The 26,803-nt window shown below is 41.5% G+C and overlaps 1 protein-coding gene across 2 annotated transcripts in view; it reads right to left on the reverse strand.

Annotated features, from left to right (window-relative positions):
• Window positions 1–26,803, reverse strand: part of lmbrd1 (LMBR1 domain containing 1) — a 125,067-nt gene that overhangs the window by 22,946 nt on the left and 75,318 nt on the right. For both annotated transcript variants that reach the window (XR_013790897.1, XM_079511556.1), the window contains exons 8-14: window positions 25,928–26,053; window positions 24,474–24,626; window positions 13,610–13,674; window positions 12,966–13,068; window positions 7,439–7,543; window positions 6,477–6,626; window positions 5,068–5,149 (exon numbers count right to left, since the gene is read on the reverse strand). Coding sequence is in view for 1 of the 2 variants with exons in the window: in XM_079511556.1 (XP_079367682.1) it covers window positions 5,068–5,149; window positions 6,477–6,626; window positions 7,439–7,543; window positions 12,966–13,068; window positions 13,610–13,674; window positions 24,474–24,626; window positions 25,928–26,053 (784 nt within the window). In the remaining variant the exon portion in view is untranslated. The remainder of the gene's footprint in view (window positions 1–5,067; window positions 5,150–6,476; window positions 6,627–7,438; window positions 7,544–12,965; window positions 13,069–13,609; window positions 13,675–24,473; window positions 24,627–25,927; window positions 26,054–26,803) is intronic.

Genomic DNA, 26,803 nt, shown 5'->3' on the forward strand with positions numbered 1-26,803 from the left:
ATCAATTAAATGGATTAATTCGACCAACTGTTTGTCAGACAGACATGGTACTGTCAGTATACTGGCAGTATGAAGATTAACGGCTCCACCACGGAAATTAAATCAACTTGTGATTTTGTGATGGCAAGTCACACGTGCTTTCTCTGTTTGACACCCCTCCCCCCTCAGGCTCGCTTGTGCAACAGCTGTTATGAAAGCGGGAGCCTTTTACAAGACTGCCAAAATAAAAGTTCAGGGTCCTACGGTGATTAGGGGTAGACAGCCCATTTCAGTCCTTTCTTAGGTGGACTGAGAATGGGCTGAGGATCATGCTATTAAACTCTTTTAACCTGGAGTACAATGTTCAAAACATTTCAATAACAAATAACGCAAATGAAATAGTGACAATAGCCAATCTACAACATATTGATTCTGACACATTGTGAACCTACTATGAAGTATAAAATAGGCCTGGGCTTAAATAGTTAATGGGTTAATCGTATCACCCAAAATACTGCACGGGTCAGGATTAAAGGGGAATACCACTCATTTTCAACAATGAATCAGTGACATCACGTTGGTGTACCATAGAGTAATACAAGGATAGACACCGAACCGGAGCGACAGCCCCGCCCCCGCTACTCATTTCAATGGAGGTTGCTCAGTGGTGTTTTGAAGCACCCGGAAGAACGCTCTACTTCCACCAAATTTGGTGTCCAAAATGCGGAAGTGCAAACGGGCACTCAATGTTAAACTCCAGCGGCACAGGGTTTCCTCGTCATAAATCCACGGGTCCGGAAAGTACACCGACATGATGTCACAGATCACATGACCCCAAGCTCTAGACCTCCAGGTGTAGGCTAAAGAGAAGTGGGGACTTTTTTCATTATTATTTCCACACAACTCTGTTATATTAATGACAGAGTTCAATGTGGAAAATGAGTGCTATTCCTCATTAACACATTACAGCTTTTCTCTAAATGACAATCCCTCTATGCCAGGGTTCCCCAATTAGTTTTCTCCAAGGGCCAAATGATGTCTATGAATAGATTACTTATTTGACAGTTGCAGAAACATGATTGCCTTCCGTGACGCATTAACAAGCGTCAAATGAGCATCAGCTCGGGCCGCCTATTGGGGATCCCTGCTCTATGCAATCCGCTCTTCCATTGTTCCCATCGGTGTTGATGTTCAGCGCTACAAGTCTACTCATGAAGTGCATTATACCAAGTCAATTATTGGATTCTGACGCTTTCGCTGTGGACAAGACAGAGGTGAGGAAAAGGAGAAAGCTGTCAAATATTTGCTGTACCTGACTGTTGACTATTTTACACTATTGGTCCAAGTCCCCCCCCCCCCTCTCTAAAGAAACCGCATAACCCAAGGGCTTATTCAGAGTGTACATACATACATTTTTAAAGTCCATCAATCTTTTTTCCTCACTTGCTACTTCAGCGGTACCGCCCGCGCGTGTTGCCACTAAATATTCATGTACGCACGCCACGCAGCAGACGGTACGTTCTTGACCTTTAGTGAGCCTGGTAGTTATGGGGCTACCGTGGAGTAGGGACGGGAATCGCTCGTTTACATCCTCTGGCCTACCCGAGGCCTAGAACCGTCAGACAGAAGAAAGCATTTCCCTGTGCGCAAACAATAAATACCTTGAACATGCATCCTCTTTAAGCCATTTTGGGCGGGAACCCCTTTTGGTGTTGGCATTATGTTATGCTTTAGCTATTGAAAAATAGCAGATCTACAAGCTTGTAGGTCTGCTATTTTTGAAAAATCGAAGAACGACTGACATAGAAACATAGCTTTTTCAGAAAACATTTTCAAACAGACCTTTTTAGAATCTGATCTCAGGTCAAAATGGGTTAACCTCACACAGCAGTGTTTTCCCCCCACATAGGTATCTCTAGATTGCATTATCCAGTAATATCCACCCATGGGGGCCTCTGGTCAACACATATATATATATAGGGCTGAAGTGGTTAAAGTATGCGCATAAATAATCTCAACTAAGGCCAACAGTTATATATCACCACAGGGACACAGAACAAGCACATTATTTTTTGCTTTGTTACGCTTTAATATACTGTGATTTAGTGTTCCCCAGTCATGACTCATGCTACAGTACATACGCACTGTGGCTTTCAGGTAAGTACAGCGACCTCAGGTCACCACGGACGGGGGAAAAAGGAGAGCCCCTCCCCCCCACCCCCAAAGAAGAAAAAAACATTGGGAGAGTGACCGATGTGGTAATCGGGAGTCAAAACAAATCACGCTGTTTCGAATTATTGAACATGCGAGGACCGAAACACAGTCCCGAATGAACGCATGCAGTATCCCCCTATTTTGCTAACGGGAGCGATACAACGGTCGCACGGCTGCTGTGTTACCTTTGTGGATAAAAAAAAAAAAGAATTGTCACAGATGGCGAATCAATTATTTCACAGGGAGGGAAAAAACGTTAGGTAGGTTGATGATTAAAAGATTAAAGAATTATTCAATTATTAACCATCCCATCATCCAAACAATATCGGATACTTTCAAAGAATTTCAAGACATTTCTGAACAACAAAAGCAGCAGAATTTCAAGCTCACAATGTGTTGCTTCCCAACGTGCTGTAAGCTACAGTAGTAGATCATATGTTCTTCTCTCTATTCTTACTAATCACTTGTACTGTACTAACCATTATATTGGAACATACAATATAAATATTGTATAAAACAACGGATATTTTCCTTACTGCTCAACAGTAACCTTCTACAAGTTAAGAGTTGAAAAACCTTTTGCTTCATACTGTACTTCCCTTTCCTGGTTAGGGCTTAAAAACATCTCCTCTCATAAGAAGTACAGTAATGTATACATGTGACAGTGACGCTGCACTGTTGCCTTGCTTTGTCTCCTAAGGCCCGATTCATACTCCTATTTTAGAGCCGAATAAAAGTCGGTTCGGCTCTGTAGAGCCTACAATGTGACGTAATTTGAGGTTCGGGGGGGGGGGGGGGGGGGGGGGGGGGCGGGTACCGTCCTAAAATCGGCTCTTCAGTGCTACTGAAAATGTCTGACGAGCCGAAATCATTTCGGCTCTACAGCGCCGAAACAGCGGTAAAATAGGAGTATGAATCGGCCCTAAGTCTGCCTTGAATATTTAGACAAATTAATAAATGACTGATTCCACTCGCTGGGAAATCGATGCTGTATTTCACGCTGTGTATTCATGGATGACCCACTGTACGGTTAGGGGTCCCCCCCCAAAAAATATATTGAACTGCAGACCCCCACCGTCTGATTTTCTATTGTAATGTACTGGCATGGATTGTGTTAGTTTGACTCTGTTCCAAAGATAAACATCTACAAGCTATTTTCACAATGTTTGCCTCTTTCTTACGTAATATTTGACAATTTGATATTAAAAATGTCTTAAAATTCATTACATGGTAACTTTATAAATGTGCAGATACCCTGGATAGTGTACCATAAATCCTCATTTATAATCCGGGGCTTTTATTTGTCTCAACCGATTCTGATACCGGGCTTTTATTGGAAGGAGGCAGCTATAAGAAGGCCTATATTTCTACTTTTCAAACTGATCATAATGAATAAATCACATTTTGGGTCTGTTAGACAGTTAGAACCCTGTAAAATGTACTGGACTCATTTATTGAAACCAAGTCCTCATAAAATATTAAAAACTGCAGTTGCGGGTGCTCACTGGTCATTTTTACTTTTTTTTATAACAATATTGGCATATTGCCTATGGTAAATACCATAATAAAATCAACACATCAATTTTAAACTATGATTCCCTGCTTTCATATGACATGAAAAAAAATGGCAGTCCCTCAGTCAAATCTCGTCACAGTACTATTTACTATCCTATTTACTGCAGTTTAGATGCAAATAATAACATAAAAATAAAATGTATGGTGTATGGCTGAATGTATGGTTCCTATAATATCAAAGCAGCTAATATAAACAGTGCAACACTGCAGTGATCCAACTATTGCAACTTCAACGGGGGAGAGAGAGAGAGAGTCGCGTTAGAGAGAGAGTCGCGTTAGAGAGAGAGACGCGCAAGAGAGAGAGAGAGAGAGAGAGAGAGAGGAGGGGGGTCACGTTAGCAACAGGTTAAGCTCACAGCATATCGGTACGTTCGTTCTATAAAGGATAGATCCGCTCCCGTTTGAGCAGCCCCCAAACGGTAGCGATCTACCCTTTAATAGAACGAACGTGCGGTACATTCGTTGCATGACGCGTAGATCTGCGAGCTCGCAGCACGTCATGTCACAAACAGAAACAGCTCTCACTTGGTTTTGTCATTTTCCTCCCTCCGCAGTTAGACTGCTGCTCTGTGCTGAGTGCTCTCGTTAGTTTTATTGTCCGTGGCCATGAAAAGTGCTTATAGTGGCGTTCTCTCCCGAAGTTTGTTTGTTAGTTTGTTGCGTTGTGCACGAGCACGAGCAATGCGACCACTGGCATAGTGACAGCCAGCCAGCCAGGGCAGCGAAGGTATGATACGGCACTTGAAAAAAACAAAACACAAAAAAAACCTGGCTAATAAAAGGACGGTTTTTATATACTTAATTCAACGCCACCCCCGGTAATTAATAGGGGGACGGCTTTTTATTGAAGGAAGGAATGTATTTGAGGATTTACGGTATACACTTAACTTATTAATACTGTATGTTGTCTTGTTTACTCTTGAATGAGAAAACAATGCTCATTGCTAATTAAGCCAAATAATAAATAGCTAAATAATCACCCCCCCCCCCCCCGGCAATGACGACATCAAAACAGCAGTCTACAGCAAAAGAGGCCAAATGGTTGTCTTTGCAATTAATCGGCATGACAAATAAAGAATCAAGATGAATAGGCTTTAAGTGTCACTGTTGTACAAGGCATGCTCATGTCTCTACACATGCCCTCTTTCACTCTGGCATGAATTCCTTTTGTGAGGGATCAGACTTTGATGATGAGGCTGTACGTATGCTGTTCCTGGCGTTGGAGCGGTGAGATGTGCTGTGCGTGTTATGTAAACAGTGTTGTTCCTACTGCTATCAGCAGAGATATGTCAGACGTACCTTCAGGCGCGTCGGCGTCACAGTTCTTGGTGGTCCCAAAGGTAGAATTCCCAGATGAAAGCCCTTCGGGAGACATCTGGCTCTAGATCAAACACACATAATATCCATAGGAGGCATGGAGTCTGATTAGCATGGGAATAATTACACTTATACAGGTGCCACTACCCTATACAGTAGGTATATGTAAGTAACGTAGGTTTAAGAAGGAAAACAATATAACAGCCACAAACTCTAGAAACCTGTTCACATAAATATGATTGACATAGGGAAGTTTGCGCTCTAAACTCAAGGCATACAGGGCTGAAAACGAGAGGTTTGTCACTTTATTTTCACCATGTCACTTTTTGCACTTTTGTAAACTATGTTTTGCCTCAGTTTTCATGCTTCAGTGTGCATGCAAGCCCATTATTTTTGTTTATGGACGCACATAAATATGATTAACACTGACACGTCATTGATATGTTTCAATAGTTCCAAGTGATCCTTTAGTCTACACGTTGGTCCCTCAATAAATATGCAAAACTGTGAAATGAAAAGAGATGATGGACGGCCCGGACGGTTAGCTCAACCGTTTGGGCACCGAGGCTGCTGAGCCAGCCTGACGGCGTGCCGTGGGTTCGACTCCCGATCCCGACGGCCTTTGCCGCGTGTCTTCCACCCCATTTCGCTCCCCATTTCCTGTCAGACTACTTTCATCCTATCAATAAAGGCAGAAAAAGCTAAAAATATATATCTTTAAAAAAATTATAATAATAAAAAAATCACACCCGTGTGAAGTAAGTGGTGCAACTCCAGGCCCACAGGAACGCACCCGGGGTGCCGGCCTGATTCCGAACGGTTGAGAAATTACAGTTACCGTGTGGTGGTCTCTCTACTGTACCCTCTACTGTACTGTACTGTACTGTACTGGCACACCTGAAATCACCATATATACAGTTAATATGTGCGTGTGTTAGGTTGCGCACAGGTGGTGAAAAACAACCATGCTGTTTTCGTGCTCATACCCAGCCAGGCAGGCACCCACACACATACTCACTTAAGGAAGTGGTTTGCACCACTTAAAAAAGAGATGGACTAGCCTCGACATCGCAATGAGAAGCCTGTGAAGGATGCCTTATTGAAAGGGTCCTTTCGCTTTGCTACAATTAAGCACACAAGCTGAGCTCACACACAAGACATCATTCCCTGAAAGCCCTAGCATTCACTTGTACAAGGATGTGCCCCCACACACACACACACACGCACACGCACACACACACACACACACACACACACACACACACACACACACACACACACACACACACTGAAAGGTGACATCCATTACACAGACAGTAATAGCTCGAAGTGGACAGATTGAATAGAAAAGGCATTGATTGGTGTCTAAGGCATCAGAACGGTTGCCTCACCTGGACAAGGTATTTCTGGCTGCCATACATGACATATTGTGGTGCAAGGCTGTAGATCATGTAGCTGCTGTGAAGAACAATCAGCAGAAGGATCATACAGAGGAACAGGAGGGCCTGGGGACGCGTTCTCTTGGCTCTTATTTTGTACAACTGCAACAAAGAAAACATCAGTCAGCCTTGTTGTTGTGCGTGTAGTGCCGTCTGCATTCGTCAGAAAGTTGTCATGCCCAGAATACTGTGCATGGCATATCTTCCGTGATGATATGCGCTTTTAATACTAAATTGAAAACATACATATTTGTCATGGAGTATTACAGTATTGAAATGCGGAACAATTTCCATCCTAAATGTCTCCCATTATTCTGCAGTGAGGTGGACAAGAAAGAACGATATTGAAATGTTTTGGGAGATATCCGATATTAACCCATTCTGGGCGGGAACCCCTTTTGGTGTTAGCATTATGTTATGCTTTAGCTATTGAAAAATAGCAGATCTACAAGCTCAGCGCGCTACGAGCTTGCTATTTTTGAAAAATCGAAGAAAGACTGACATAGAAACATAGCTTTTTCAGAAAACTGTCAAATCGGCCGATACCGATATATTACATTATTATATATTATATTTAAATTGGGCTCATTGGTTCAATACCGATCTCTATGAAATATCGGCCCGATATCGATATGCTGTCGATAATATCTGGCATCACTGGAATATAGTGTGGAAATAAACACCCTACGGTAGGTTTTCCGTTTATTTATCAAAAACATTTTTTGACATCACAAAATGGAGATGATTGAGACGATAAACGATGCCTTCAAACGTGTGCACAGAACATGGAGACATTAGACATAGATTACGATTATTCTTTTGTATCTCCTCACTATAGAGAACAATGGGATTTAGGGTGGAAAGTTTTCCTTGAACCACTGAGGTGTTAAAGGGACAGTGGGGCCTCTTCTTACCCGTATCCAGAAGAACCAGATGCCCATGTTGCGAATGCCAGCCATGGACGTGAGCACAAAGTACATGGTTATGATTGTGATCAGAATGTAGTCCAATGGGAAAACCTGTAAAAGCACAAAGAGGGATTGAGTGAGAGAGTCCAGAGTTCAGTCAAAACAAATATCCTTAGTGGTAATCACATGCAAGGTTAGTTGCATGTGATTGTTTGAGTTTGTTTATGTGTTAATGTTAAAAGAGCGAATGTGAGAGCCTTTTCATCACACAATGGAGGTCAGCGAGACGCTATTTTTGGATAATTATTTTCTATTCAACTGAGCCGACATATGTTGCTAATTGGACTAGTTGCATCATCATGACAAGGTAAGACCACAATCCAGATCTGTACTAAAGTGTCCCTGCAATTTAAACATAGGTGCACAGTACACTAGTAACAAGAAACACATTCCTGTTGGGTTTTTGATTACGGCGGGGCTCCACTGGACGCGTGCGTGCGTCAAAAAACAAACCGGGGCAATTTTAAATTTTAAATTTGTCACGCAACGCATCGTAGGCAGTGGAGCCACCCTTCATTGATTAAAAAGGGAACATTCCCTGACGGTGACGGAGACGCGACGCTGACGCGCCCAGTGGAGCCCCGGCGTTAGGATTGGGATCATTAAGGATTTTGACAATTCCGGCTCCTTAACCCTTAGAAGATGAAAGACGCCAATTGGCGTCTTCATCAGAATTCCGTAAATGATCAATGACGCCAATTGGCGTCTTCACAGTTTTTGATGAATCTAAACATATTAATATGCTCCGAAGCGCTGTTTAAATTCCTGAGCTTATATTCCAACTACATTACCCAGAAAACCCGTGTCACGTGACACACGTGTACGTGTTGCCATTGGAAGCTGGTCCCACCCCCTGTAAACAGTGGGGGCAGAGGGAGTCTTCATGGTTTTCATTGTTTTGCCTGTTTGCCGTCTCGCCCGAGCGATTTTCTAGCAGAAAAAGTTGAAAGCAGTACTATTTATTTGAGCGAGTTTTGTGGTAGTAGTATTGATCCATACGCGTCCCAGTCGCCTTCTCCAGGCGGAGTAGCCCTGGTCCAGTGCTTACAGCGAGACTCGCTGCTCCCTCCCTCCTTTTTTCATTGTCTCCCCATCGTCGTCCGATGAGCTATACCGGGAAACCATTGAAGAAGACGATCAACCCGGAATGTTTTGAGGTAATCTTATTGTAGAAAATGCCCTTCTATAGTGATCAGAAATCATAAGATGATCGCTACAAATAGATGCTTGGATAATTACTACTACTAGTCAGATCATGACGCCAGAATGACTCACCACGATGGCCCCCAGCCATTAGCCAGCACCGAAGGTGCTGGCTAATGGTGTTGGTCGGTGCATTGGTGCTGGCTAAGGGCTGGAGGGGGGGGTTGGTGTCGATCAACCGATCGACACCAACCCCCCCCTCCAGCCCTTAGCCAGCACCAATGCACCGACCAACACCATTAGCCAGCACCTTCGGTGCTGGCTAATGGCTGGGGGCCATCGTGGTGAGTCATTCTGGCGTCATGATCGTCATGTTGGTGCAGTACAAATGTATCGTAGCAGGCATGCACGCATGGCAGTACAAGTATTTTATATTGTAGCGTGCCTTATAGGCGATCTGATCTTTAGAGTAATGTTCGCTCCTTTTATTTACTGTCTACAAAGACGGAGAACAAACATGCATCGTTTACTGAAGCAACGCGTGGTTATGATGACGTTGCTACAAGGATCGGAGGGGGGACGGGGAGTGAAGCTAACAGTAGCGTATTATATAAGATCTGTATGACGTTTCATTGACGTCTGAGCTTGCATGATAATTGCATTCATTGTATATTGTATACAATCATGATTGTACATTGTTTAGTGTGTCTCCGTGTGATGATGATGATGACGATGATGTCAGATAGCCTACGTCCCCCCCCCCCCCAACTGGCTATTGGCCGGGCTGACTACAGCTAAATGTTTATTTTTATATATTTAGAACTGGCATCGGAGGAGGAGGATGATGATGATGATGATGATGAAGACGAAGAGTCAAGACTGCGATGGAGTTCTCCGACACTGAACCGGATGCATTCATTCATTTCAGTTGTTGTTTTTTTTTAAATTTAGCCTACACACACACACACACACCGTCAAGAACAACTGGAATGCAGTGGTTTGGGGACACTGGGGAGTTTGGGGACAACTGTTTTGTATGTAGGCCTATTTATTTTCTGTAATATTTATTATAATTGTATTATGTTAGTAGTCATAAAAAATAAAAGACAAGCTTTTACAATGAGTTAGACCTGTCATGGCTATTTTGTTCACTAGTCTGAGGTTTATGGTTTGACTAAGCGAGTTTCAACTGTGATTTACTCTGTAACGGTAGATGGTAAGAACCCAATTTTTTTGTTATAATACAGTATACATTCAAGTCTATATTTTGATACATATCATGGGCACAAAGTCATATCAAAACAATGTCCTTGGATGAGTTTTTTATCAAAACTGTTTCTTCACAACAGGTTTTTGAGATACATGCATGAATAGACACGGTACTGGTAAGACTATGTAAACATGGTATATATCAAAATGTGCGTTAGAATGTCTAATTTTACCCCAAAAAAGAATTGAGTTTATATGATGTTCCATTTCAGAGCTAGGGGGACTTTTAGCTGGATAGGTCAGATTGATCATGACTGACCATGCTATTTATAGATGGCAAAATATCTACAGTGGTACATGTGAGAAACTTTTTATTTTATTTTAATTGAACTAGACAACTCACCCTTTAAAATGAGATATTGCATGGCTATGTACGCCCAGCAGAAAAAAAGTTATTTAGAAAATAAAACTTCAACCGGTCATAACTTTTTTTGTTGTCCTAGAAACACTACCCAGTGTAAATGCAGGCTCTTTTAAATGGCTTCCAACACCACAACTAAACATTTTATCAACTCAGTTCATTTTTTTCCTGGAAGCAGACAAGCCAAGCTTTCTCTGAAGGTCTTTCGTTGTCACACATTCACAACAGAGAATTTTCAATAAATCATTCAAAAACGCCATTCTGCCATAGAGAAGTCTAAAAACTATATAGAAATCCATGAATATCTCAAAGAGTTAACGATTCCATCTTAGCAGTTCGATTCCTTAACTCTATCTCTACCTGTTCCATTAAACGATTCCTATAGGGGGTTCCAAATGGACACTCACAGGTCTGTAACTCTGAGTGTGTCCATTTGTACACTCTCAGAGTTATGGTGGTCCATGAAATGTAAAAGTTTGTAATTGTATAGCAGAGTCCACATAGCTTTTACATTACATGAACACTTAGGTCACATGTAATGAATAACCACGTTGTGCACATTAACACAATAAGTGCCGCCTGCTGGACGAAAGTAGTATGGCGCTTGGGTGCCGGTGATTTCTGGCCATTTCATTTCTTCCATCTTGGGTGCTAAAGCATAGCATCAATGCTAGCGAGCTAAAATGATGTCCATACTTGCTCTAGAAAACGCCAATGTTCCCATCGCGCTCACCGGATAATCAGAAAAGACCTCCGAACATCGCCGATCTGTTCAACACCGCGGACAGCGCAGAAAAAAAAGCCTGCAAAGGCCGCGACTGAAACAGAAGCTAATGTCGTTGGGTCAACACAAACGGTGCGGGCGGGACCCTAGCAACGGTGCACAGCAACCGGAGCGGTTAAAAAAATGAAACACAGCGAGGCAATGTTATATAGCGATATCAAACGCCTCAAGACGAGCCTACTCGTCATGAGCGCCCCGCGCCTGTCAAAGGGATCAAACCAGTTCATGTGTTTTTGAGCAGATAACCCCACACTGCTCCGATATGGGGATTTTATATAGTATAAGGTTTCCTACACATTTGGAATTTCAAATTACCATACTTTTTATTTCAAATTACCATACTTTTTACAGACTCTAATTCCGGGCAAGCTGCAGCCAAAAAAACTGAGGTTGTGAGAGAGAAAAGGTGGACGGTTCACTGTCAAGAGGGACTTCCAGGGTGGCCAAGGGGGCACAATGACCTGTATGCTTTGTCTTTCTGTCGGCCTCTCTTTTTCCCTGCAGTTTACTGTGTAATTTATTTCACATGCGGTCCCATTATGCTGTCATAATCTCTCTTTCGCTCTCTCTCGTATGCTGTCATTAACATGGCAGACGTTATTCAACTGACTCTTTGCGACGCCAGTGTGTGTTCTTGCTTCAGACGTGTTTTAATCAATTCTGCTATCCAGCAGAGCAATACCAAGTGGGGAACGCTGTCACTCACATTCCTCAGTCTAGAGAACCTGCTGTAAAAATTAATAAAACAGTGGTGGACACTATAACAAAGTGCAATTACTTGAGTACCGTACTTCAGCTAATATAAATAATGAGTATCTGTACTATACTTGAATATTCTTTGGCTTTTTCCCCCCCTGCTCCACTTAATTTCAAAGACAAATATTGTAGTTTTGACTCTACTACAGTATATTGTGAATTTAACCACTTTACTCCTTTTCTGCTAAAGACGACTATTGGACGAGTTTTATCAATAGTCACAGATCGCCAAGATCGACATTGGACGATTTATTAGGTTATTATTAATCCAGTATAGCCAGTGTTATAAATGTACCGGTTCTTGGCATCTCCGTCGACTGGCAATTGCCTAGCTTTGGCTCCGTCCACACTATCTTTAGCGACGATCTTTAGTGACGTTTTTCTCAGAATTGAAGCTCAGATTGAGGTGATCATACAGAACATTGATGTTTTAGGAGCTCAATAAAAAAGCTAGCGGCTGGTGTTGAGTACTCTGTCCACCACAGGAATATAAAACGTTTAAACATGTGTGGCTGTTTTAGGTCTCTGCTGCAGCCTGTGGAGTCACAGGGGCCAGCTGAGGAACTTGATCATGCAGGCTAAAATCCTTGATTTTGCAGACTAAAATCTTTGATTTTTGCAATGAAATATGCATGTTTTTATGTGAATTTATGCTATAAAATTGCAGGAAGCTGTGTAATATGCATAAAGTTGTGGAAAGATGAGAAATGTAAAGTATGCAAACTATGTGGATTGCGGAATATGCAAAGGATATGCAGGGTTTTATGTGATTTGAATGTGGTGTAATATGCGGGAAGTTGCAAAATATGCGGAAGATTTGCACAATTATGCTTAAAAAAAATAAAAATAAAAATACCCCTGCATAATGTGCGCCATTAGGCTGATTATTCGGTAAATTATACGATCGCAAAATCTCATTTTTTTGGAGGGTCTAACACTTGATTCATTGGAACCATTGTGGATTTTCCACCTGACAACAGCGATGAGATATGTGGTAAAAGATGAGGGCTAAAAGCATTGTTTTCTTCCCCATTAGAATTCAGCTTTTATATTATTCTTCATTCTAGTAACATGACTCCTTTTTGCCATTACAATACAAAAGGGTCCAACTTGAAGGAAATGTTTTGTAATTCCAGGACAGATGTCCAGGTATAACTCACAGGTTGCAGAGTCAACAGGAGTTCATTCAGTGGATTGGTGAGGTTGGTGCCAAATATCATGAAGCCAGAGCTGATGCCAGCGGAATGGAGGGCCTTATCCAAACTGAAACACAACAACAACACTGTGAGGGGACAAAATAAACACCACAATCTAAGAATGTCTTTTAACCCATTCAGGCCTGACGTCGAAATTTAAAAAAAAAAGTTTTCTAAATCATGATTTTTCAAAAATAGCAGACCTACAAGCTTGTAGATCTGCTATTTTTCAATAGCTAAATTATAACATAATGTTTAAAACACCAAAAGGGGTTCCCGCCCAAAATGGGTTAAACTTTTTTTAAATGTTCTAAAACGGCAGATCTACAAGCTCCTAATGCGTTGAGAGCTTGTAGTTCTACTACTATTGCTATTTTTGACCATCTTTGATCCTTTTGTTTTTGTATAAAAATAAGAAAGCAGGAAAAGACAATGTCTTTGCTATATCACGATATGTAGTATTGCACATGCCTTAATTAAAGTAATAATATGGAGGAGCACAAGGAGTGTGATAATATAATTACTTTAATTAAGGCTTTAATTATAGCATAGATCATAGTACATGACGTTAACTGTTGTTGAAACTTACTTTGAAAAGGGCAACTTACTTTGAAATGAAAAGAGCAACATTGAACAGAAGTGCCACCAGGATGAAGAAAATGCCCAATATTATCTGAAAAACAAAATCAAAAGCAGTGATATTTATGCATACATGTATACACTCCATTCAAACCCCCAACAGGGGTAGAGGAACATGCTGCTAAGGCGTGGACTGGGCCTGTAAATGGAAACCTTTGGGTCATGTCATATTTTGTCAAGGCAGGACCATATGGCTTGGCTTGGGCTTTGACTGGCACCGTGAGCCCAAGGTGGCAGGGGAAACAGTGGCACAGCCCAGACCAGGCCCTGAAGCAGGCAGGAAGCAAACAGAGGGAGGGAGGTAGGGGTGTGTGTGTGTGTGTGTGTGTGTGTGTGTGTGTGTGTGTGTGGGTGTGTGTGTGTGTGTGTAGGGGGGGTTGGCAAATGCTGCAACAGCCCATTGGCTCATGAACATTTACCACATGATCCCTAGCGTCACGATTCTTGGCATGTCATAAAATGTATGACAAGATTTATAATAAATAATAGGGGGATATCTGTGAAAATAGCCCAACTACTACTATTTTCGTCAAAGAGATATCGTGTAGAGGGATAAAAAGAAGTGGGCCGAGGACCAACGGTTAACCCATTTTGGGCGGGAACCCCTTTTGGTGTTAGCATTATGTTATGGTTTAGCTATTGAAAAATAGCAGATCTACAAGCTCATAGCGCGCCACCGAGTGGCGCGCTACGAGCTTGTAGGTCTGCTATTTTTGAAAAATCGAAGAACGACTGACATAGAAACATAGCTTTTTCAGAAAACTGTCAGGATGTAGAAGACATTTTTTTAATCTGATCTCAGGTCAAAATGGGTTAATGAAGTACGGTATGTACTAAAAATCAAATATAAAATACAATACAAATAGAATTCCTCCCAGCGTTATGTATGGCCCGCCTGCCTATTGTGTTTCACTCAACAAAAAAAACAAAACATGTCAACATGGAAGTTAGACACTCTTTAAATGAATGAAATGAAATGAAATGAAATTAATCGTCTCTTTAAACCTACAGGGAAAACCAAACAGGCAGAGCAGTGCAAATACATGTCCTCCTCTCTCCACCCACACGAGAACACCATGAGAAGTGACTGACTCCACTCTTATTTTATATTTTCCACTGACTGATAGAAACCTATTTTTGCTCTGCACAAAAGTAGAGCTGCCTTGGCAAACCAACAATCAAAGACGGTATGCCACTGGTTCCCCACCCACTGCCACTGGTTCAGGGCCCACTTGAAAATGTAAAAAAATAATCTAAAAAAATGCACCCACCCATATACTCACACGGCAGTCAAATGTCTGCCGTGTTAACACATTTTGTGCCCAAAACGTCTGTGGACGTCCTGGGTATTACCGCACGTGCATAGCCCAAGACGTCTGTGGACGTCTTTTTTATTTATTTTTTTATTAAAAAAAATCAGAAAAATCAAAACACTTTTTTTTATTTTTCTTTAACACATGGTGCCAAAGTTTGTGTTTTCGCCATTGAGAATGCATTTGGCGTTTAAATTAAATAACTCAGAAACTATAAAACATTTCAAAGTAAAAAGTTCCAGCATGTGTCTCCACAGTAAGCTGAATTATCAAAAATGTGAATGGATTTTCTAGGTGAAAGTGATTTTGGGCAGTATTGCGTGGGCTCTCAATGTGTTAAGTGGTCAGATGGGTGGGCCATGTGCACTTTCAGAGCACATTTCTTTTAATGATCAATCAATCGACAATCGTGTTCCAGCTTGAATAAATGGAACTATTGTAGTATACTTCTTATTCCAATTCATCAACGTCACAAAGAAAACTCACTGACACCGTTTTAAAGAAGAAATACCTTATATTAATACCTTGCTTTTTTCACCTTAGAAATATTGCACGAATCAGAGCCTATTTGTCATTGGACGATGCAAAAACGCTAATCCACGCCTTTGTTCTTTCTCGGCTTGATTACTGCAATGCACTTTTTTCTGGACTGCCTAAGAAAACAACTGACAGATTACAACTTGGCTTCACTGCACTGGCTTCCGGTTGTTTTTAGGATTGATTTTACAATTCTTTTACTTGTTTATAAAGCTCTCAATGGTCTCGCACCTTCCTACCTACTGTACATGACTGCCTGCCTAAATATGTCCCAAACCGGTCTTCCACTGCTGGCCTGCTCGCTTTGCCTAAAAAAAACGCTGACGGCGTGGAACAAACTCCCACTGTACCTTCGACAGGCAGCCTCTGTAGACATTTTTAAAGCGCAGCTCAAGACCCACTTCTACACTCTTGCTTTGAATTGATCTTTTAATTTTTTGTTATTCATGTCCTCACTGTATTGCATTACTGCTCTTGTTTTTTAATGTTTATGCCTTGCTTTTCTTTTCTTTTTTTTCTCCATTGTTCTGTAAAGCACTTTGAGCTGCATTTCATGTCATGAAAGGTGCTATACAAATACAGTTGTATTATTATTAATATAATGTCTTACTCATAATATAACCAATGCTGTATGCCACTGGAAACACAGCAAATGAGCCAACAGTGACATGTTGGTTTGCAGTGACTGATCCGCGGCTAGCTTGCTGTGGGCTGACATGAAAGCCAGCAGCCGGGGCAATAAGAGAGTCACCGCTGCTGCTGTTCCCCCGTCGTTCAGCTTATCACTCCTCACTGGTGTCTGAGTATACAGTAAATAAATCTCCCATCTCATTACTGTGTAAATTGCAGTCCGGGTAACCGTCATTAGTGGGCCTCCCCGTGGATAAAGGCACACTGTTAGAGGTACCGGTTTTACATGTCATTAGAGGTCCCTGCAGTGCCGTAAACCACCAGAAAAATGAGTGGCGGTGGGGGCCTTGACACATGAACCGATCGAAAACGATGTTGGAACATGCTGTCCTTATGAACTCACTATATGATCTATGATGAATAGTTCTTCTTAACCCATTCAGGCCTGACGTCGAAATTTAAAAAAAATGTTTTCTAAATCATGACAATTTTCTGAAAGATTTGAGGCACATTTGAAAAAAAATTCAAAAATAGCAGACCTACAAGTTCATAGCGCGCCACTCGGTGGCGCGCTATGAGCTTGTAGATCTGCTATTTTTCAATAGCTAAATTATAACATAATGTATGTAACCACCAAAAGGGGTTCCCGCTCAAAATGGGTTAAAGAGTAGCCAATTATTTTAGCCTGCTTCTTTATCTCAATTTAGTCGCTATGTCAATGAATCCCCCTCATCCCCCCCCCGCGCATTTCTGTGTTACCACCATGGTTCAACAGTCATGGCTCACCTGCCAGTGAGGAGCCCCCATCGGGATACATAGCGCCACCCTCCATCCTACTCGTCCTATCCAACTCGCCCTAGCACGTAAGAGTACGTGCAGCAGCACAGACCCACCCTCACCTCCCGGCTTCCCTCCCGTGAAGTGAACACAGGCTAATTGCGTTTACAGGACAAGTGCTTTACCCTTGCACCGCCACCCAATCGCTACTGTATATGATGCAACTAGCATGACGCATACCTACTTTATGAGTATGGATTATATGGGAGCTTTTCACCATTTTCTTTTGACAGGGAAAACTAATCAATACAGGGCAGTTTAAAAATCAGATATTCCTCCACGTGAACACTGTGTGGGCGGCGGGCGCTCATTCTCAACGTTTAAAAATTATCTTTAGTTAGTTACAGAGTCAAAAGTAAAAAAGGAAAGCAATTTAACGCACATTTCTGCCGTCACTACAACTCGGCACTAGCTGTGAAACAGCTTAATGGCACATTAACGACTGCCATTTAAATCCGGCCTGCTTGGTATCAGGTGGTCATACCTTTATATTGCATTCCTACAAAATCACATAATGCTTCATGACATCTCACTTATACTGCTGCAGACGGAAGCTCAACTATCCAGACTTTATATGATGCAGGGATATGCTATATACCAGCGGTCCTTGGTAACGGAAAGGTTGGGAACCCCTGATATATAGTGTAGGCCGTGTGTGGCCTCGGGTAGCCTTCGATCAGAGATGTCCGCCTAACGATACGTCTGGTGACATGAAAAGTCAATATATGGGCTAGAACAGTATTGAAAGCCTCTGCTGAAAAACCTACGCCCATTGCTTTGAAAACCAATCCCGATATTATCCCACTATGGACTGCCCTCAAGTCCTTGCTTTGATTCTGCAATGCAGATATCCGATCATCTGCCTACAGAACACTAGAGTGTGACGACATATGGAATAATTTTTGTCACAAACTGAGCATACGTGTCTCAGAATCAGAAACCATCACAACAACGCAAATAAAGACACCACAGAACATCAAACACACGGTAGCTGAAATACGCTTGAATCCACCAGAGTAAAATTGGCTCTCAGTGTACAAATGGACCCTTATGGGTCCCTTTTGTAATCTCTGAGAATTATTTTTACAGTGTAGTTCTGAGTGTTGCCCTGTATTATGATAGGATGAAGTGGAAATACAGACAAATGATTTTCAAAATGTATGCACGAGATCCAGGTGTCATCGGTCTGCCCATCTAGAAAAGAAGAAAAGGAAAAAAAGGCCATCAAAGAGGCCTTTGTGAGGTGTGGTGACTGCTTTGGTTCTCCCCTGTGGAACCAGACACACTCCCCCTGAGAAATGCAAGACCCTCCCTGAGAGACTTGAGACTCAAGTAGGTGAGGGGGGCTCCTCTGGGACTGCTGTAGATATATATGCAGTTGTGGAAAGTAGAACTGAAAAGTAAATGTAGAGCGGTCCAAGATTAGAATTGACTGTAAGCACAAAGAAAGGATTATCACAAAAATAAATAATAAAGCTTGGAAGTCATGCATCATTTGATTCAAGATATTGGGATGTGGATTAGGCTAATACCTTCCTTATGCATTTTGCACAGGGTGCATTTGTAAAAAAAAATTAAAATAAATGAGTAGTTAGTTACATTGCTGGTAGAATATCACAATGTGATGCTTCAAACTTGGTTTGGGATTGACCGTGTTACCACAGCTTCTCATTATTCTAGTGACAAAGCTAAACCTGCAGCGTGGTGACAATTCTTTGATAAAATTATCCATACTTTTAAAGCTTTTATCTACAGCTCCTGTAACCCAGGATCACAAGACGCTTGAAGATGGTCTGGAGACATCCAATCAATGCCTTTGTTGCTGCTTATATAAGTTGATGAAATCTCATTGGAAGGCTGTCCGCTTGTACACAACATGGGCAATTATGTTTATGAAATGACAGTTGAGCGTAGGCGTGGGAGGCATCAATGTAAAAATGTAAAATTCCAACACTGTTATAAATATTATTGACGGAAACTGTATATTTTACAACAGGGAAGTTGCCAACAGAAAAGTTGGTGCAAGAAAATACATAATTGGCTGGTAATTCTTGCGCCACGGATCTCCTAGCTAATCAATTAAATATGACTAGATATGGAATGATGAAAATGTTGCCACATATAGCTTTATCTTGAGATGACTTCTTCCAAATACAAAAGCGTTTTTTATTAGCCACAAGATTTTATTCAACTGCCAATCTGCCAAAACCACCCACTCCACTCAGCCCACTGATGTGCCGCTATCGCAGCGGCAACCATTGTCATAGGGTTCTCCAGCAAGCTATGCTGAATCCATGGAAGTAGGGTTCTTATTGCTTCATTATTCCACAAGCCATTGTCTGCAGAATGATGCAGAGGAGAACCACATTATGGTGTTAAAAGCTCTGCAGTATAAAGTCATACCGTGTAACTTTTTCAATTCAACCAAAGTTTTATTTTTGATATAATTCTTCACTGGAATATTTTCACAGTAACCATTCCACATAAATATGTCGATGACAACTTCTCTAACACAAGTGTGTCTGCCCCCGACACTTACCCACTCATAATAAGCAGAGCTACAATGGGCTCCGGGCACCTTTGACAAACAATCTTGCCAATACACTAATAGTTTGTTTGTAAAATAACATATGCTGATTTTGTTGAATAAATACATGATGAAAAATCATGTCAGCAGGGAGTGTTGGGCGGGAGGAGCAGTACGGAGGCTCTACGTCCTCCCGGTGGGGGCTCCTCACTGGCAGGTGAGCCAATAGGATATGACAGCAGGGACAGCACACATAAATGTGTGTGGGGAGGAATCAATTGGTATATCAATGGGAGGAAAGGGGATAAAAAGCTAAAACTAAATGAATTGTGGGGAGAGAGAGAGAAGGGAAGTGAGGTGAAAATGCAAATGGTGAAACAAAAAATATAAAATTGATTGATGGTTCACTGCATCATTGGAGCACTGAAACAAGTTGATACTTATTTTTGTTACATATAGTGACAAATGCCAGGCATCTGTTTGTCTTCATTTCATTGGCTTCAATTGAAAATGACTCATAGCTTGCTTTGTCACTGCTAGTGTGAATGCAGCATGCGAGGAGCAACAATGTAGCATAACTGTTGAAATAACTGCAGTTTGGATATGAAACAAGGGCTTTTCAATTGCCAACTCAACACCTGTACATGCATCATTTTGCTTTTGTAAATACAATGATGACAGGCTTTGACTTGATGTTAAAACTGCAAACAGAAACAATTGTTTTACAATTTGGTATGTTGTACATGGATAGTTGGTGTCATCGTTGGTGAGAGTTTGTGTCATTACCCCGTTTTGAATTTTGCCATAACGTTCATCAATGTTTTGCATAATAACCTTCATCCATTTTCGCAGAATATTCAGCCATTATGACATGTCCAGAATAGCACTACGTCCGCTGAGACCAACAGGTCCACTTCATTTGGACCATCGTTTGCCTCCCTGCAGCAGCACACATTCACCTTTTCTTTTCTTTTTTATTTCCAACCACTTTCTCAAGGGTGTCTTCACCTACAGCAAATGAATATCCTGCACATTAAATATTTGACCCAATTACCTCAGGGGTGCTGAAGTAAAGTTAGCAGCAAACAACAACTCAGGCGGGGAAGGAAGGGGCACATTGGCTGGTACCAAAATGATGAGAAGGCAGAGCATTAGTATATTATTGCTCTGCTATGGTATTTCATCATGCTAATTAAATTAATTTCCACATGCTAATGAGCCAGGCTGCCATGTCCGAAATATGAGTTAGTTACTGACTGTAGCTTTGTTTTTTGACAATTTTCATGGGGAGGGGTTTGTTTTGTATTTTTCGCCAGGCCTGATCGGCTGGGGTTGTTTTCGTGGTCGTGTCTGTCCGTCTGTCTGTCTGTGAGCAGCAAATCTCAGGCACCGCTGGACCATTTACACCTGAAAGGCTTTCCGACATTTTGTGTTTTCTTCAAAACACGTCTTTTTGCTACAGATTATGGCCAAAACTCGCAAATGTGTACATATTGTCTCTGGAGTCATGTGATCAAGTTTCATTCATATTTATCACATTCAATTCCAAATTTTGCGGAAGAGGCCCATTTTGCTAACCAGACTCCGCCAGATGGTGGCAGCAGTGAGTTCCTCCTCCTGCTCCCATCTGGTCCCTCTCAAGCAGAGACGATGTACTCCGATCAAATGCTGATCGGAGCGATATGCGGCCGTATGCGGGATCAACGTCTGATGACGTATTGCAGAGCTGCCACAGCGCAAATGTAAACACAACCTAACAAAACCTACAACTCAAAACTATTATGAAGATATCAGATTTTTGTCCCGCTGCTTCCGGTTCATCGTTTCTGCTTGAGAGAGACCAGATGCAGGCAGGAGGAGGGAACTTGTGAACTCAATAGTGCCGCAATCTGGCGTAGTCAGGTTACCATTTTGCAACAAATCATGAACGTGTCTGATATGTCCCAGATTGTAATCACACATCGGCCTCTAATCAATGCACAGCCAAAAGCTATTTCACCTACACCCATGATGGCTGCACCGCCACAACGGACACAGCCCTGGGTAGGCAACCAGGAGATCTGCACTCAGAGGATCGCACCTTTCTAGCTGTTGCTATATTGCCTCCCAATTGTCATAATTGTGAAATAGTTGGGCCTGCCATGTCTGCCTGCCCTAAATGATCTTAGATGCCATGAATTTCAGCATTACACATCGCCAACAACAAGGTAAACCACACAGTTTACTTTTCCCTCGCTCTACTTCTGTAACACTGTGATGCAACAAGTTAATAGTTTGCTATGTTAATAGTTATACAAACATAACAAACATTTAGCTTGTTTTAATTGTATTCTCTCTGCATGGAAAAGGAATGAAAGAAAGAAAACCACCAGAGGCATCTTTTAACCCATTTAGACCTGAGGACGATTCTACAACGTCTTCTAAATCCTGACAATTTTCTATGTCAGTGGTTCTCAAACATTTTCATGTCAAAGACCCCCAATAATTATCTGTAATTTGCCGCCGACCCCCCATCTGAAAATATGTAGTACCAGGGACCCCCCAGAAGCAAAGATTTTAGTTAAAAACGTTCGCTCTGAAAGAATACATATTCAAAGATTTGCGTCACATTTTCACGATTTTTCAACAATAGCAGATCTACAAGCTCGTAGATCTGCTATTTTTCAATAGCTAAAGTATAACATAATGTTTAAAACACCTAAAGGGGTTCCCGTCCAGTATGGGTTAAAGGACGATACCCGTGTCAATGTCATTGACTCTCACATAAACAAAGGCCATTTTCCCTGTTAATGACTTTATTTTTAGACTTGGCGTTTGTTTACATTTTGTCCAAAGTTATCAAACTGACCTGAATAACTGACTAAATATTAGCTAAACGCAATTGAGCGGTTAATAAGTCATGGACATTTAGCTCGTAAAATCAATCTAGGGAATATTTGCAGTTACTGTTCAAATCATTCCACTTTTTAACCGCTTAAACGAACGGAGTCCCTCAGGGCTTTATACTAGGGTATTTTCTGGTTTCTGTTCGCAGAAAATAGCGACTGACGAGCTTGACAAGCTTGTTGATCTGCTACTTTCTGCAAAACCATTTTCCACAATAATGGAGACACTAGGGATCATGTGGTTAAGACAGAAACATTATATCTTAACTTTGACCCCCAAAATGTTATATTTTACATGTTGGATTACCTGTCCCAATAAATGTTCAGGCCTCTGCATGTTGATTTTCATACCACAGTCAAATGAACTGAAACCAATGGCTTCCCCAACAATCAAGTAAAAATGATATGCTTTAGAAAATGGTGAGCAGTAATGTGAAAGTATACTGTGTGACCAGGCCTGGGATCCTGAAGATGCTCGTCATCTTTACCCAGTGTCAGGTACAGTTGGAGGCCATCGATATTGTCCTTTTCTTTTTGCTGAGGTTTGCGTGATCTGCGCAAAAGGACAGTTAACCCATTTTGGGCGGGAACCCCTTTTGGTGTTTTAAACATTATGTTATAATTTAGCTATTGAAAAATAGCAGATCTACAAGCTCATAGCGCGCCACCAAGTGGCGCGCTACGAGCTTGTAGGTCTGCTATTTTTGAAAAATCGTGAAAATATTTATTTCAGAAAACTGGAGGATTTAGAAGGATTTTTTAAAATTTTGAGGTCAGGCCTAAATGGGTCAAATGATAAGGGACAATATCGGTGGCACCCAACTGTAGGCCTAAATGGGTCAAATGATAAGGGACAATATCGGTGGCACCCAACTGTAGGTCTTCGACAAGTATCCTCGCACGATTCAACTTGTTAACGCTTCCCTTTAACGATCCCTATAGGGGGTTCCAAATCGACTCTCTAAAGGAGAATTCCATACTAAAAGGCTTTCTTACCTTTCTTTGTAGTCATTACGTCCCCATCAAAGAGGTCCAGGTGTTTTTTTATGCAAAAACTCCTTATTGGCTATTTCCCCTACCATAAGCCCTCAATGAATTGCATTGAATGGAATGGGAATTGAATGGGGCTATGGGGTGTTGTGCTAATTCGCTTATTTCCATCGAAATAAGTAGTAAAGTGTGCCGCTTGGGATATTATTTACTGTACATTATGAAGAGAGGATATATACAAAAAAAATAATAATTTTGAGCGATGGAAATAAGCGAATTAGCACAACACCCCATAGCCCCATTCAATGCAATGCAATTCATTTAGGGCTTATGGTAGGGGAAATAGCCAATAAGGAGCTTTTGCACAAAATAACACCTGGACCTCTTTGGTGGGGACGTAACAACTACAAAGAAAGGTAAGAAAGCCTTTTAGTATGGAATTCTCCTTTAACAGGTCTATGGTGGTCCATGATATATAAAAGTACCACCAGTACTGTAATTGTACAGCAGACGTGAAGTCCACATAACCTACTAGCTCTGACAGTGTGATAAAACCAGGGCCTGAAACAGTTCCAAATGTGATGGAACCAATTCCGGGTCTTCCTTAACCCATTTTGAGCGGGAACCCCTTTTGGTGGTTACATACATTATGTTATAATTTAGCTATTGAAAAATAGCAGATCTACAAGCTCATAGCGCGCCACCGAGTGGCGCGCTATGAACTCGTAGGTCTGCTATTTTTGAGAAATCGAAAAAATGTGGCGCAAATATTTGAATATATATTCTTTCAGAGTGAATGTTTTTAACTCGGGTCTAAATGGGTTAATGTTGGATCCGGTTGCTCACGATTCCTCCGGTTCAGGATCCCAATCCTAACCGTGCCATATTATGGACTTCTATCTTGCAATTTGTATTTTCTCAGACAGATATTACATATCGTCGCCACCAGGCAGAAAACTATTGGAAAGCAGCAGTTTATTATTATACAGACAACGAAAGATGTGCTTTGAGAGACCCAAAAAAAAAAGGAGGAAAAAAAAGGGCACGAAAATGAACTTTGCAGCAAATGAAGCCACTGCTTCCGAGGTGCAACGAGACCATATGGTGCACTCACCTTAAAAGGTCTGAGGGCACGGCCTACTTTGGTACAGCAGTTCCTCTCTGCAATTTCCAGGTGTCTCCCCCTGCGCTGCAGGACCTGCAGTCTGCCCTCCAGCTCCTGGAGGCTGTGGCGGTCCCTCGAGGACAGCGGACGTCCGTCTATACACTGCCATTAATTAACAAAAACACACACAGCAGTTACAGCTTTGTCTGCGTTAGGTCGGCAAGAGTTGTGTAACATGCAAACAAACACACACTAAGTAAATCCTGTAATTGAGTTCAGTAGTTGAAACGTAGTAGTGAATGATCAGGGATCACGAGGAACTGGAAGGGGAATTACTACTCAATTGTTATTATCGATAACACCGATTTTTCCCGATCCGATATTTATGTTTTTATAGAACACTTATGCCATATCACAATAATACAATATCCAAAATAACAGACAATATCCAGTCGATCATGATATGGATATAATATTGATTCAAGTCCCTTTTTTTGCTACAGATTATGTCCAAAATTCACAAATGGGTACATAATGTCTCTGGAGTCATGTGATGTTTCTCCCGAAAACCCAATCCTGATCATTTGAAAATGACGTGATCGGCCCCGATTGGATCGGGACAACCCTGAGTGGTTAAATAGCTGATGAGATTTAATAGTTTTGACCACTGCTCAGTTAATACACAAACTGCAAGATAACAAAGCCAAATTGAAAATTACAACCTTATTTACCAAAGTATTAATCTAAACTATTAATATTTATAAGTTATTGATCTTTCAAGGGGGAGTGGTTAAACCAGGTTACAGTAAACATGCTTGTATGGGCTGAATTCAACTCTGTTTTAGTTTTCTTTCATTTGTTTTGAACCTAAAGAACTGTTACTGTACACAAAGTTATCTGGCAAAGTTGTCAGCGCCAAATAATGGCTAAGTGAGTTTTCAGTGCATTCCAGCTGGTGCTGTGGGAGGGGAAAGTGCTGAGCAGGTTGCATTGCAGTCAAGGGGATAGATGAGAGCAGGTCAGCTGGGAGTGCATGGGAATATTTCAAATGTGTTCATGTTTAACAACTTCCACCCTGCCGTAACTACTTAGTAGTAATTGTAGAAATTCAAATTTCTCAAAGATAGCCCATCTACAAGCTCACAATATGTCGTATTGCGTGATTCGCGACACATTGTGACCTTGTAGATGGGCTATTTTCGAATAGCCCAAGTATAAAACGGGGCTTTGTATTAAATACAGAGAACCACACAGAAGCAGGTAAAAACACACAAAAGTAACTGAGCTTACTGAGCATGATTAAACTCTTTGCTAGCTATTTCATTATTTTATCTCTCCATCTCCACTTATTTTCCCAGCTATTGTCGCCTTGAACCTTGTTTTATTTCATATAGCCTCTGTGAAAGCCAGAGGTTTTGGGAGCCTTTATATTTCCGTTCAGGCAGTGAGAGTGAGAGACCCACCTTTGCTTTCAGTTTTTCAATCTGGTGCTCGACGTCCTCAGTGTCTTCGCTGTTCTCCAGGCGTTCGTACACCACGCTCCGCGTGCCTTTTATCAGATTCAGAGGCAGCACAGACATACCGTATGCCTGAAAGACACAGAGCGAGCAACAACCATTACACTCAAAAACATTGTAGGCAGTTCTGACACACACACACACACACACACACACACACACACACACACACACACACACACACACACACACACACACACACACACACACACACACACACACACACACACACACACACACACACACACACACACACACACACACACACACACACACACACACACACACACACACACACACACACAGTGCATCCATCCATCCATCCTCCCACTCACTCACTAACAAACACTCTTGAAACTGTGTTTGTCGAACATTCTAATTTCAAGGAGCCCCCTGATATGATTGTTAGTTACCTCCGGGACACGGATCTACACAGTAAAATCCTCAATGTTAATACAACTCTGTGTACTAATTAAATGGAACACAACTCCGAGAGTGTACAAAATGGAACGAGGCCATTTTGCTCTCAGCGTTAAAGATCTGTTAACTCCTCAAGGACCTCTGAGGGTCCCCGGACCGCACTCTGAGAACCAATCGTGTAACACATGGTAACAAAAAAAAGATAAAGGGACCCACATAAAAAAAAAACATATTATAGTTCCTTACCTCCCTGAACTATATCATTCTTGGAAGAAATTAATAATACTACTAATAATAATAATAATAATCATCTAACTAATAATTGTGCAATTTGTAATTGTGTTGGGGTTTTGTAGCAACCATTTTGTGTGGATATGACATTGGCTTATGGACGGCACTGGT

Source organism: Electrona antarctica (assembly GCF_951216825.1).
Source record: "Electrona antarctica genome assembly, chromosome: 10".
NCBI lineage: Eukaryota > Metazoa > Chordata > Actinopteri > Myctophiformes > Myctophidae > Electrona > Electrona antarctica.